The 15,199-nt window shown below is 38.0% G+C and overlaps 1 protein-coding gene and 1 long non-coding RNA gene across 2 annotated transcripts; both read left to right on the forward strand.

The window, feature by feature from the left end:
* Window positions 1–3,552: 3,552 nt before the first annotated feature.
* Window positions 3,553–4,649, forward strand: LOC308410182. Its single transcript, XR_013974136.1, has 3 exons — window positions 3,553–3,637; window positions 4,308–4,396; window positions 4,594–4,649. It is a non-coding gene; the product is annotated as an uncharacterized lncRNA (long non-coding RNA).
* Window positions 4,650–11,540: 6,891 nt separating this feature from the next.
* On the forward strand, window positions 11,541–14,956 carry LOC308410486 (uncharacterized protein; the record flags this gene model as incomplete). Its single annotated transcript, XM_080903822.1, has 5 exons — window positions 11,541–12,229; window positions 12,497–12,593; window positions 12,967–13,077; window positions 13,590–13,687; window positions 14,020–14,956. Exons 1-5 carry the CDS (start codon window positions 11,874–11,876, stop codon window positions 14,954–14,956), a joined length of 1,599 nt encoding a protein of 532 aa, XP_080759948.1. The 5' UTR covers window positions 11,541–11,873.
* Between the last annotated feature and the right edge of the window lie 243 nt (window positions 14,957–15,199).

The raw sequence follows: 15,199 nt of genomic DNA on the forward strand, positions 1-15,199 counted from the left end.
CGTGTTTTTAAAAGTAACTAAGTAACTAAGTAATTAATTACTTTTAAAAATAAGTAATCAGTAAAGTGACTGGATTACTTTTTTGGGGAAGTAATCAGTAATTAGTTACTGATTACTTTTTTCAAGTAACTTGACCAACACTGGTGCACAGTGACACAAAACTCATTTAACAACGCAAACTATTTAAAAAATGATGTAGGCAGATCAAGGCAATGTTACAGATTCAGTAAGAACGGAAGTTTATCCTAATCCTTTAAATATGCAGGGCGTCACACTAACACCAGGGAAGGAGCGTGGGGGTGGCTTACTGGGTTGTTTTGTCAGAAGCCCGGGGTCTTTTGGAGTGTAATTTTTTCATAGTTAGATGCCTGGCTGACAACTGTATAAAACAAAAAGTACACACAATATTCGAAGGACATAGTGCACACCGTGGGAATTTACGACTGTGCGTGAATCCCCCCTGATATTGGTATGATCCGAGCTCAGGCACTAAGTGACTGAGCGAGGGGGCGGGGCAGCTGCTGCCAGCAGTGAGTGCGCTGTTGGAGAAACGGAGCCAGCCATACTAAGGAGAGCTTAAGTTTGACCAGGTACCAAAGCAAATCATTCATACCGTACAAATAATGTAAATATGACGGTGAATCACGAAAGATTGATATCAAACTGATCACTTGACCAATATTACGTTACTCGCTCTTCAAGTGAATCAACAAATGGCGAAATGAAAAGCCGAACAAATGCTATTTTTTTTAGAGTCTTAGCTTACGTGTGTTTATTTCATATTTTCAGTTCTTACCCTCCCGACTAAATCGGTTTCAGTTATGTACTGAAATATAAGAATGGACATTAGAGGGTTCTTTCAAAGAAAAAACTCAGGTAAATGTTATTTTATATATTATGCTTTGTATGTTGTTCAGTATATTTCTATGCAAAACAAGAGGGATTTCAGTACACAGCAGGATATTCACATTTGTAACCAGATATTTACATACACTTTAGGGAGAAAACATAAAACATTTTTACTGTACAACATCAATTTAGAGTAAACTTTTGTTTTAGATAAATATTGAAATATCTTTTGAATTAGTTAAATGTCAGAATAAAGAGAGACAGAGCTTCTATTTTTTATCACTTTGATCAAATTTAGGAGTACATATACACTAAGTTTGTTAATTAATAAGAAAACTGCAGACGATTCCATTCTGAGCTGAAGAAGCTTCTGATAGGTTAGTAGAGTCCATGTGAGTAAATTGGTGGCACAGCTGTGGATGCATATAAGGCAAAACACAGAGCCTGTTTCTTTGACATGGGAAAATCAAGAGATGTCAACCAAAACACCAGGAACAGAACTGTGGAGCTCCATAAGTGTGGCTCAATTTTGAATACAATTTGGTGCCATTTACAATTAAGAAATACAGATAGTTTCTCTCTTTACTCTTAAAGTTAACAAATATGTTTTTTATATTTATCAATCTAAAAAAATAAACATTTAGTCTGATTTGATGTTACAATTAAAAAAGTGTTTGTGTTTTTATCTGAAGAGTATGTAAATATCTGGTTTCAACTGTATATTTGATGATTGTCAGCACAAAGAGGGAGAGAGAGGAACAGAGAGGGAGATGGAGAATGAGGACAGAACAGAGATGGAACAAGAGCAGGTGAGACACACATGTTAGTCAAATGGTTGTTTACCAAAAGTATCACCGTATCACAGGTCCTCACGTATCTCGTACCTAGTGTTTCTTTTTAGGTTTGCTATTTTTCAAATTCTATATTTATTAAGTTATGCAGGCTTGTTTGCACAACAAGGCTCAATAATTATATAAACTTTTCTAAATCTAAATAGTGGACTTTGGTAGAATTAAAAAAATAAGTGTAGTGCAGGTCTATGATGATTTTTAGTGCTACTATCATCTAGTTCTGATTCTGGTTTTGTCTTTGTTAAATCCTCAGTAGTCCTGATTTTGAACTGTTGTAGTCCTTTTTTAATTCCGGATCAGTTCTGGGTCTGGTTGAATTGGGGTTTAGTCCTCATGTCTTGATACAGCCCCGATTTTGTTCTGCCTTGCTGCTTAATTAAAAAACTAGTTTAAGGTGTCCTGCACATGTGATACATATTTTCCCTATATGAAGTCATTCTTTTTTGAACAAAACTCAAAACAGAGTCTATTAATCTTTCAGTCATTTCTAACCCCCCCCAAAAAAAAAAAAAAAATCCCACATGCACACTACCCTTTAGGGCTAAGCCCCAGGTGTTTCAAATGTCTGGCTCCGCCTCTGACTAACACAGCTGCTTATGTCCAGCATCGCTCTGTTATTATCAATTTGATTCGAAACGTGTCCAGTTTAATGTCTTAAACTAAACTGGCATTAAAGCTTCAATGAACTAAAGTGGTCCCTCTGAGTCAGCACCCAGAAAGCTCGTCTCTTTGAAAAATGTGGCCATAAATACGAGCGCTGCTGGGATCTTAAAACACTGGGGCTAAATCCAGACCTGAAATCTTTGTTTCACTCAGTAACAGCACCTTTTTAATATTATTGACTATATGTTATAGTCACATTTATATAAAATGTCAAACATCATACGTTAGCTAAAGGTTGAAGTCACAGAATTATACTGAACAACAATGCAATTTGAGTTTTTCTTGTTTGTACTTTATATTTGATTTACTGTAAGCAGCGGGAGTAAAAGCTAAAGAAAAAATAGTAAAGATATGAATGAATCTCTGCTCTTACAGCTTTTATAGTATGGAATCAGAACGATGCCACCTTAAAACGAAACCGAAAAAAATATTGAAACCGAAAAAAAATATTGTAACTGAAATAAATGTACTGAAAAATCTTGTATTGAAACCGAAAAAAAAAATTGATAGTGAAAAACAATTAATTGAAAAAAAAATTTTTGTTTTCGCTTACAATTTTTTTTTTTCGGTTTCAATCCATTTTTCGGTTTCAATCCATTTTTTTCGGTTTCAATCCATTTTTCGGTTTCAATCCACTTTTCGGTTTCAAACCATTTTTCAGTTTCACTCTGCTGGCACTGTTTTAGCGTACGGGGGCGCGCTGGGGGGCAGGGATTCCGACCCGCATGTATTTGCATATATTATAATGCTGACCAATGACTGGAGAAAACACTGACGACGCGGCTGCGGTCATGGACAAACTCGCACGTGTCTGTTCGGGAATGGCAGATAAGATAAGATAAGATAAGATAAGATAAGATAACCTTTATTAGTCCCACACGTGGGAAATTTGTTTTGTCACAGCAGGAAGTGGACAGTGCAAAAGTTATGACGCAAAAATTAGAATACAATAAGAATAAATACAGTACACAGCTGTACAGAATAGAATAAAATAATATACTATATACAGTAGAATAAAATAGAATAAAAATATACAATAAGATAAAAATAGAATACGAATGCTATATACAACTGAGTAAAAATACAACGATGCCAGAAAGGATTATTGCACTTAGTGTTATTGCACATGTGTGGATGTGTGTGTTTGTTCAGTTAAAGATGCCGAGAGGTCCAGCGTTTACATTACCAACTATTTCAAAGTGACAGCCTGAGGTGTTCTTCAGTAAATTGGACTACCGGACAGGAGGACCTGAGGCCCCACCGCATTATTTTTGGTAAGTTAAATGTGTTAAGCTAATCCGTAATTTAGGTCCTTAGCTAGCTACCTAAGGACCTAGCTAGCTAAAATGAGCACTCGGCTGTCGGGGAAACTTGTTTTGTAAAGTTCGTTTAGCTAACCCGTGCAGGTGAATGAATTTACCCTGACTAAAGAAATCAAGAGAAACGCACCGGGCTGCTCAGTGACTAACCACGGTTACTGTACTTTTATTATGAGTATTATACTGTAAGAGCAACAGGCTGGACTCTGATTCTGCTCCTGTGCAGACCTGATTATTAAATATGTGCAAACAGCAGCATGTTTTCTGTCGCTTTCCACATGTGGAAGGACATTAACGGCAACTTTTAAATTCCCCTTATTAGTCAATAGCTACGGATTAAATAGCAAAGCCCGATACTTATGTACTGAAACCAACTACTTCCGCTTGTCAGCTTAAGTTAAAATGTTACATTTTTCCCCTGATTATTTTTTTAGCTTTTTTTTTTACTGAGTTTGTTACAAATATTCAGGTTAAAAAACTGTCCAAATTATTTTTAATGAGTTATGTTCACAAAGTCACATGTGCAGTACTCTGTACAGCTTGCATCCTTTAGGACAAATAATTTGAAACATTAATATTTCTTGTTCAATACTGAGCTAATAACACCTCTGTATGTTGTGACCAGGATGCAGCAGCAGACTGAACCTCGACTGAAACCTGCTCCATCATCTCATCTTTGCAGATGTCCATTTATAAAGCATCAACAACTCAAAGGTAAACATGATATTAGAAAATGTGTTAGTAAGGCCTTTAAAACAAATAAAAAAAATAAACAGCTGTCGGCAGAACTGTAGGACTGAACAACTTCAGATCCCGAGTGTGAGGACTGAGAAGGATCAGCTCTATTTCTGATTTGAGAGATAAACTTGATATTTCAGTTTGTGATGATTCTGTTCTGTTTGTGATTACAGGAGCTGTCCTCAGATTCAGACCTCAGCACCACCCAGTGACAGCAGACAGATCATCCTATATCTATCTTTGTAGTAACTCCAAAATTAACTGAAGAAAACAGTACAAAGGTTAAAGTACCACATGTGCTGTCAGTGAAAGCTGCAGCTGTTTTATTGATAAATTTAAAGACAAAAAGTCAAAAGGATTAATCACCCCTGTAACTGTGTCACTATACATCAGCATTAACAGTACCTCAGTTTGGTGTTTCAGAAAACTGCTGATCTCAGACCTGCACAACTTCTGTTTTAAACACTGAATGTACTCAGCTACATGAAGACCACATGTTTTCTCTGACACAATTAAATAAAACCTGATTAAAGTCAAAGGTTGTTACTTGTATTTGAACTAAAAACTTGTGATCTGGAATTCTTTCACTGTTTTTTGACAATAGTGTTATTTATCATAAAGTAATTCAGAATCAGAGTAAGAGTAAGAATTAAAAGTGCTAAGTAGATAGATAGATATATACATGATATATACATGAGTGCAGGTGGTGATCAGTGCCAAACATGGAATGATACAGTGAACACAGCGTAGGGTCATGTGTTAGTGGTGGGAACAGTCATACGGTTATTGTTCATGTGTCCGACAGCAGAGGGGAAGAAACTGTTCTTATGGCGAGAGGTTCTGGTGCGAATGGACCGGAGCCTCCTGCCTGAGGGGAGCAGGTCAAACAGACTGTGTCCAGGGTGAGAAGGGTCAGCTGAGATCCGAGCTGCACGCCCCAGTGTCCTGGAGGTGTACAGGTCCTGCAGAGATGGGAGTCTGCAGCCAATCACCTTCTCAGCAGAGCGCACAACACGCTGCAGTCTCTGTTTGTCCCTGATAGTGGCTCCAGCGTACCACACGGTGATGGAGGAGGTGAGGATAGACTAGAGTAACCAGTGAGCACAACATATATTTAACTTTCTACAGGACTTAAAGCTATTACTATAGTCTATAGCTATAGCTATTACTTACCTGCACTACTGTATAGTTCTGTGTAAATAATCATTCTGTACATATGATAATTTTTAATCCTACAACTGTTTATAACTTGCATAGTTCACATTTCTGTATAGCTGTATATCTCAGATTTCTGTAAAGTTATTTATTTCATATTCTGTATAGTTTTTCATATTTATATCCTGTTCACAGCCTGTACATAGTTTGTACTCACTACAGCCTGTACATACTTATAGAATATTCTTAACATACTTCATACCGTGTGCATTGTAACATACCATAATAGACCCATTTCTGTAATATACTTACATATCTATATTATTGCTAATATATATTGTAATATAGCTATATCACTAAAGCACTCCTGGATGGATGCAAACTGCATTTCATTGCCCTGTACCTGTGCATGTGCAATGACAACAAAGTTGAATTCTATTCTATTATATTATGTAAAAGTCCAGACCCTCTGAGGATTATCTGAGTACTTCTAATATTACACAAAGCAAAGGTCTCCATCAGTGTTTATGAAATGCTGGGTTTATCCTTCTTGTGAGGGAGCTGCTGGTGAAGATCACGAGCCCTGCTTGATCCTGGTGACGAGTTTCAGTCTTCCTGGTGTTTCTGAAATGATGCCTCTCACTGTGGGTCAACAGAACTTCTGGCACAGGACAGCTGTAATGAAAGAAATTGAAGTTTAGAAAAAAAAAAATCTTGGAAATGCCCTAAATGTGAGAAGCAGATTTTGTATTTACTTTTCTTTTGCCAATCAAGATAACAAAGTATCATTTTCACCATACAATTACTAACCTTGTCATCTCCTGCACTGTCTGTTTTGGGCTCTGGGCTCGTCCTTCCCAGCGCTCATGAGACTGCTTTGATGCACTGTGGTATGAGGTGCTAACCTGTTGACAGTGTTGGGAAGGTTAATTTTAAAATGTATTCCACCAAAGATTATAGAAGTAATGTATTCTGAATACTTTACAACTACATGAATGTACTAGTGCTGTGTGATTTATTACTATTACTGAAGGCTACTCGCCATACCAATACCAACTAGATGTTAAAATCTTAATATGAATGAGTAACAGTAGGTGGACATTAGGTAAGGCTGCACTTTTTGCAGCGATCTCGTGTAGAAAACTATTCAGCGCGTATATAAAACAGGTCACCGGCTCCGAACCGTAGTAAAGGGACCTCTGGCTAATACGTCGGGTTCTGTGTCGGGCTCGTAGCTGAAAACTAGCTTTACTTTGTTGTCTGGGTCAACTTTGCTAGCGAGAGACAGAGAGAGGCGTTGAAAGGCTGCTTATTGTTTCGGAGGAAAACATGAACATGGTGTACAGTCGAGTCTTAACAGCTTACTTACAGCTGGGCTCGTCAGGCACTCTTTTTGGCTTTAGTGGTTATTATTATATTTACATGCTTCCAGCTCCTGTTTCTGCCCGGTGACAGCTCGTACTTTTCCTTTCTCTCCCTCCCTCGCTCACAAGACACATAACGGGTATGGCAGTCCATTCTCCCTGCAGCACAGACTACACTGCCCATGAGGCTACATTGTTTAGGGCGATGCCTGTAACACTCTGCTATTGCCTTCATATTAAATAATGTTTGCATAATAATTTTTAGAGGCTCTTATTGCGTGTTTTGTTTGGGTTTCCACTGGGGTGGAATTACCAAAAATAGAGAGACCATAGCCTAACATATGAAACAGGAAAACACCGCCATGTAATCCATTTATTTCAACAAACTAACTGTATTCTCAATATCACCTATTGAACAGTAACTGTAACGGATACATTTACTCATATTTTGTATTTTAAATACGTAACGCTGGTGCATGTATTATGTTACTGCCCAACACTGCCTGTTGAGATCCTGAGATCCGCTCCTAGAACACCGGCCTCCAACTCCTGACGAGACACGGGTGTCCCTAAATTTAGCAAATATTAGCTTCAGGCTAGCTTGCTACGACGAATAGGCTAATACCAGCATTTTACCACAACTTCACCAGATGTAGCTAAAAAAAACTAAACTAATATCCAGCCCAGTGGGACAGCAAGAAAAGATGACAAAAAATGATTACTTACTTGCGGTTTGGAGGTTCAAGCTTAAATTGAAGCAGCCATTGAAAGATGGGAAGAGAGAAAGATGGCAGCTTGGTCAGCACTAGTGGCCTCTATAATGTATGCAAATACATGCGGGCCGGAAACCCCCCCCCCCCAGCGCTCCCCGGACGCCAAAACAGTGCCAGCAGATTGAAACTGAAAAATGGTTTGAAACCGAAAAAAAAAAAAAAATTGTAAGCGAAAACAAAAAAATTAGTTTCAATTAATTGTTTTTCACTATCAATTTTTTTTTTCGGTTTCAATACAAGATTTTTCAGTACATTTATTTCAGTTACAATATTTTTTTTCGGTTTCAATATTTTTTTCGGTTTCGTTTCAAGGTGGCATCGTTCTGATTCCATATTATTGTGCCGTGATGTCTGCTTTGAAACTGTCCTCTTGCTCGTCTTTTGGATGCTCACCTCTTCTTCACCTTTCCTGTTCCTTTCACCAAACTGCTGCACTCTTATTCTCTGCTCTCGTCTCCTCTTCTGGTTACAATTAGAATGCAGTCAGCATGTGCCAAACAAACTCGCTCCAAATCGATCATGTTTGATATGATGATGACGTTTTTAACATCTTATTTATCAACTTATTTAATACATTGTATCGATCAATTATTAAACAAATATCAGACTGTAGAAAAGCCAATAATAATGCACTGAGCAAGTTCATGCCATAAGAGCTAAATGGCCATCAAAGAAAATCCTGAATGCCTGATACAGGACAGGCCAACATTGAATGCAGCCACAGATGGACATCAGTCAGCTTTCTGCACTTTCCACCCGATCACATCTGTCCTCAAAGTCATGTCACTTCCTCTGTGGTTCATTTATGTTTACTTTTACATTTGCAGTTAAAATAAATTATTTCCTATGGACTGCTGGGTTATCTTGGTTTATTTAAGTTAGTATTTTTAAAGGTGCAGTCAGTCATTTTTTAGGTTACCTGATAGAAAAAAGCATCTTGTACTCATAAACAAACATAGAATAGTGGATAACAATGACAGATTGTTAAACGTGTCATTGGTCACTGCTTACTTTCCTCATTCTTTAAGCATTACTCATCCTTAGTATGTCATTTATAAATACAGATATACGTTCTTAGAAAGAACCACTTCTGAGCCAGATCTCCTTACTCCAAGGAGCTTTTCTGAGTTACCATTGTGCCAGAGGAGGAGGACATCCACTACTTCTTTCATGTCACCTGAGTTCACCTGTGGGAAAGCACATATTTCTTTGAATTCAGGAGTACTAGGGAACTAATCTTGAGTGATTACTGAATTATCTGACTAAAGCCAATCAACCAGAGAAATTCTAAACTCTTAAACATCCAGAGATGTCTGAATTTATGTCTGCACCTTCCCACTCCAGATATGAAGGATCATACCTGTTTTACCTCCGGTGTTGTGTCAAAAAGTGATCGTCTGACAAAAACTGATTTCCAATGTCTTTACTTATATTGGTAAATAGACTTTAGTGAACATGATTTACAAAAGGCTATATATCAAATTTAATAACGACCCATTGTTTCCAAGTATATTTATAACTCTGTGTTATTGTAACTATATGAAAACAAACCCAGTCCTTTTGGGACACTTAAAATATGTTTAGAGAACTATTATTATATTTATTGTAATTTCTGCTGTCCTCTTGGCCAGATTACTCTTTAAAAAAGTAATTTTAATGTCAAATGAATGAATAAGAAGTAAAAATCACTGCCAAAAAGTGATTGCAGCTTCTACCTTGTGACAGGAATGTTGTTTGTGGCACAAGATGACTCGATATCACTCATGAGGGATACATTTGACATGTTTCACATATGTCAAATGGGGCGATCGTGGCTCAAGAGTTGGGAGTTCGTCTTGTAATCAGAAGGTTGCCGGTTCGAGCCCCGGCTCGGACAGTCTCGGCTGTTGTGTCCTTGGGCGAGACACTTCACCCGTTGCCTACTGGTGGTGGTCAGAGGGCCCGGTGGCGCCAGTGTCTGGCAGCCTCGCCTCTGTCAGTGCGCCCCAGGGTGGCTGTGGCTACAATGTAGCTGCCATCACCAGTGTGTGTGTGTGTGTGTGTGTGTGTGAATGGGTGGATGACAGGATATGTAAAGCGCTTTGGGGTCCTTAGGGACTAGTAAAGCGCTATATAAATACAGGCCATTTACCATTATAGACCAAAAAGTTGTCTATAGCAGTTTAAATATGATCAACTGGTTTTTGACAAATACCGAAAATGAGTTTATGGCAGATATGACTTTTTGACACAGCACGATCTGATTTCCTCGTGTCAGCGTTGTTCCCACATCATCATAATAAATGTTGTTCCAGGGTCCACATTACAAGTAACCAATCACCTTCTTGTGACGTCATACTTTTGCGACTTCGAAAAATACCCGCCTTACAAAAAGAAATGTTCTTCGAGAAATCGCCTTTTGTCCGCCGATCCAGCAATTTCAACCTTTTGTCGTCCAATCCAGCAATTTCAATTCCTCTCAAGATACTTTTCTTTAATAAACGGTAAGCATAATACATGTTTTCCTTGAAATGGATAGCTGTTTGTTTGCTAGTGATAGGCTACTTGCGAACCAGTGTTCTCCAGACAGAGAATTGCGTGTCAATGTATTATGATTTATTATGAAAGTACAGGTGAATATACCTCCCCCGTCAATATATTATGATATATAATAAATGTACAGGTGAATAAAGCTGTCATAACAATGTCAGGCAAAATTGCAGTAGCTTCCCTGATCATTTTACAAACATAAGTGAAGAGAATCTGGACTAAAAGGCCTAGACTTATGGTTGTGTGCTGAATCTATGAATCAAACTATCACCTGGAAACATAATTAACTGGTCCATAGCTGTGAAACTGGACATGAGTTCTTGATTCTATGGAGATTAACAGTAATCCAGAAATTTACAAATTTGTCCTGGGACATCGCGTAAATGTTGTCCCAGGGACATCGCGTAAATGTTGTCCCTGGGACATCGCATAAATGTTGTATAAATGTTGTCCCAGGGACATCGTGTAAATGTTGTCCCTGGGACATTGCGTAAATGTTGTCCCTGGGACATCATGTAGAAGTTGCCCTGGGACATCGTGTAGATGTTGTCCCTGGGACATCATGTAGAAGTTGCCAGAGACATACCATATGAAAGTTTAGCTTCTTTTAGCCCCTGTTTGTTTATATATATATATATATATATATATATATATATATATATATATATATGTGTGTGTGTGTGTGTGTGTGTGTGTGGCGTGGGTGTGGTCCTTGGCCAGCTGCAGAGGAGGGGTGACGCAGTGAGCTCCCGGGGCGGCGCAGGGGCGGGGTGAACAGGTGTGCTGGGATCTGACAGTGATTGTGTCTCTTTATATGTTGGCAGTGACAGACGGAGAGGAGACGGACGTGACAGCAGAGAAAGAGAGCGCGGGAGTATATGTGTCCACGTACAACCCCGAGTTTAATAAAAAGTTCTGCATTGTCAAAGTCGCTCCGGCTGGTATTTCTTGGGTCCACCGTTACAATATATTTTTAATATTTTATTTAATATTTACATTGTATTGCAAAAAACCCCAAAACAAGTTAAAATGAATTAATGAATATTGACTAATTAAACCTTCGTTATTTTTCCACTAGAAATGGACGATATAATTAGAAGAAGTGTTCTGAATGACGAAAAAAAAAGAACTGGAAAAGATACACAACTTTGTGTGCATGTGTCACAATGCCAGGAGGACCCATTCAGTGTTGTGTTAGAAAAATTGAACTCATTAACCCTTCATGGACATTATAAATGTTTAAATGTGGCCTCAGGTAAAGACAGGAAAAGAGACTATTACAAATTCAACTGCATCAGAGCTGGAAAAAAAAGTCGAAACAGCTACAGAGCAGTGGGCTGTAAGGCCTATGTTTCATTTAAAGTACTCAAATGTTGGAAAGACCACACAGTCATCGTGCAGCGTACATATGATAAGCATGATGGGCATGATCCTTCGGACCCAAAAGACGCACATTTCAACAATATTTCCAGTGATTTGAGGAGGAAGATTGAGGAACTGCTTTCCCTTGGAACTAAGCCAGCCATCATACTAACCGAATGTCATAAATGGGCCAAAGAACATGGACACAGAGATCTTCACAACAGAGAGCATTTTGTCACACCACGTGACATTGACAGTGTTAGAACCTGCATGATGAGGAAGAAGCACTTTAACTGTGGAGACAGTCAAAGTGTACATACCTTACTTAATGGAAAACATCAAGAACATGTTCTCTTCTATCAACCATACACATCTGACCAAGAACTAATGATTGTTTTGCAGACACCTGTAATGAAATCAAACATGGAGAACTATGCAAAACAGTTAGTATTTGTTGACACCACGCACTGCGTTAACCAGTATTCATTTCCCTTATTCACACTTGTTGTAAGAGATGATCATGGGCATGGAGTCCCTGTGGCCTATGCTATTGTCAGCAACGAAAGTCAGAAAACCCTGGAAACTGTTCTTGGAATAGTTTGTGAGCTTTTCACAACTTCCCCGAGGTAAATAATACATTGACAGCTATTAATTTTGAAATAATTCCTTTTCAAAAAAGTTATAACATGCCAGAATCTAATGCTATAGCTGCAGCATGGGCTGCAAAAACTTTCCTTTCCAGTTGTTAAAGTTATTCCTATAGGCTGTATGCAGTATTTTATATATCTACTTGTGAGCTGAAATGTTTAATTTGGCATTGAAGTGGTGCTTTGAGATAGCAAAAACATTTTCATACTGTTTAATCTCATTTAGTGTTTTCTTTTTTTCTGTAGAGCATTTATGGTTGACAAAGACTTTGCGGAAATAAATGCTTTGCAGAAGGTTTTTCCAGAGTCAGCTATCCTTCTATGCTGGTACCATGTCTTGCAGGTAAACCACATTGTTTTCTTTTCACGTTGTCTAAGATGGACCTGAAACACATTTTTACAACAGGGTCCTGTTGTTATGATTTGCCTCATTGTGATATTCACCTACTCAGGTTAATGAATATAAAGGGATAAAATGTTGAGTGACTTTGTCCATCCATTTAAGACCACAGTGCACTCATCTTCTGGTGGCTGCTTCCCAAAGCTCTTTTTAACATTTAAAAATACGTTTGCCTGGTTGATTTCTGTAATGCACAGGTCCTCTTGTCCAGTGAGTGACAAAGTTATTTTTGGACGTCAGCTTTCTTTTATGCTTTTTGTACAGCTGCTCCTCTGTCTCTCTCTCCAGATTAACTTTTTTTCTCTTACATTCACAGGCTGTTAATCGATGGCTTTCAAAATCAGAGTCCGGGGTCCATGGGCTTTCTAACACCCAAAAGAGAAATGAAATCATTTCTTTCTTTTGTAAGCTGAAAGCTTGCACATCTGTAAGTGTAATTTGTCTATTTCACATTTTGATTTCTTGATTACACTAAGAGCATAATAACTTTCAGTTGCTAAAAAAAGTTACAGAGAGATACAAAATAGATTTTTGAAACAATTTCTAAAACTGGCTTCTTATCTTGCTTATCAAAACAAGTACTTAAGCTGTGCAGACCATCATTGTGTCACCCACTGTGCAGTAGAACTTGTGAGTGGGATTCTTTCACAGACAGATGCTGAAACCAAATATGCTTATAGGTTTAGTGTTCCTTCTTAGCCATTGTAAGGGAAGAAATAATTGCTTCTTAATACAAAAACACGACATATTATTAATAACTTAAAATTCTTAATGTTATTCAATAAAAGGAAAAGGGCTTCAATACATAATATTAAAGATTTCAATAGGTCTGTTAAATGGATTGAAATATATTCTGTTGCATCCAATTCTCTTAGGAGGACGACTTTAAAGCCACATCAGTTCTGCCAGACATTTAAGCAATACCCTTTGGTGTGCCAGTATTTTCAGAAGCACTGGGAAGGCATTGGCCACATGTGGTGTGACTACGGCCGTCGCTTCAGTCACGCTCGTTCTGAAACAAACAATGTGATTGAAAGGTATGATTTATTATTTTGACCTCATTCAATTGTATTGCTGAAAAAAAGATATTATGCTTTAATCCAAGAGGCTAAACTGAGTAGGTTCGTCATGTCATTGCCAGAACAGGTTTTAGGCAAATCCTTTAAATTCTAGCAGCGTTTTTTATGTTATCACAACAAAAAACAGAGTAGGTGGATTTGCCTAAATCAGCTAAACCGGCACAGAGCATTCCTTTATAAAAGACCTGTGCAATAGGTATTCCAATTTTTAAAAAAATAATACAGTCTTGATTTAAACTTTAAATTCCTTCAATTACAGTTACTAATCATTTCAAATAACTGTTTTTCAGATTTTTCCACCGCCTGAAATACCAGTTTTTATCTGGCTACAAGAATAAGCGTCTGGATGATCTGATTGAAGTGCTCCTAGGGAAGGCCGACGACTACTTCTCAGTCATAAAAACCCTGCAAGATGTGGGCCGCATGAAAAAAAGGTTTGCTGACACCTTGTCTCAAGTTTCAGACTCTGCTTCAAGACTGATGGAAAGTGGTTGGGCTCTTAAAATTACAGTCAAGAACAGCCATGGAGTTAATGCATATCAAGTCCCATCTGAGTCAAGAGAAGACATAGTGTATGATGTCTGCCCTGTTGAGTCCTACTGCAACTGTACATATGGCTTACGAGGACTTCTTTTCAAGCATCTAGTGTTACTTGCAAAATTAGCAGAGGTTGACAATGACATCTATCCAAACATGGAAACAGACATTTCTACCTTGGCAAGAATTGCAGTGAAAGAAAGGCATTACTTTGTACACTGTGAGGACTTGAAAGTGATAAAAATGCCAAGTTTGTTTGGAAAGCTGTGGTTTTTTGCATCGGCTGAAACACTTCAGTGCACTTGTTGTACGTTCTCTCACTATAACACATGTGCTTGCCTGAAGGTGGCTTGTAGCCATTTTAAACAAATGAAAAACTCTCTGAAAAGTCCTCTATCAACTTTGAATGACACTCCTGTAGTTGAAAGCACAGACAAAAAATGCACAGAAGATGCGGTTGGAAAACTAAATGCTGTTTTAGACACAGTTAAACAGTGGGCATTCATTCCAGAGGGCATTACTGCAATGATAGATGAACTGCATACAAATGTCTTAAAAACAAAACAAGAAGTAGGCAAAAGTATATGCCAGTACGAAATAAAGACGACAGATAATGCACGCAAAATTAGGCCATTGCATTCTAGCAAGAAACGTTCGGCCAGCATCGACATTCCAACCCTAACAAAATGAATGTGAACAGTCGATAACCACTGAAAGAGAGACATCCTCTGGAGAAAATGAAAACCTTTTGGAATACAAAACAAAAAAGAGAAGAGTTAAAGCTAAGTATATGCACAAGTAGACTTTTGTGTGACATTTCAAAGGGACTGCATCCATTACTTCTGTTTATTGAAACCTAAAGCTGAATAGCTGTCTTAACTTTCTGCCAAGGAACAGATGAAAAGAAATTGTTTGCTCTCTCAAGCAGTTGTT

Source organism: Rhamphochromis sp. 'chilingali' (genome assembly GCF_963969265.1).
Source record: "Rhamphochromis sp. 'chilingali' genome assembly, chromosome: 14".
In the NCBI taxonomy this organism is placed as follows: Eukaryota; Metazoa; Chordata; class Actinopteri; order Cichliformes; family Cichlidae; genus Rhamphochromis; species Rhamphochromis sp. 'chilingali'.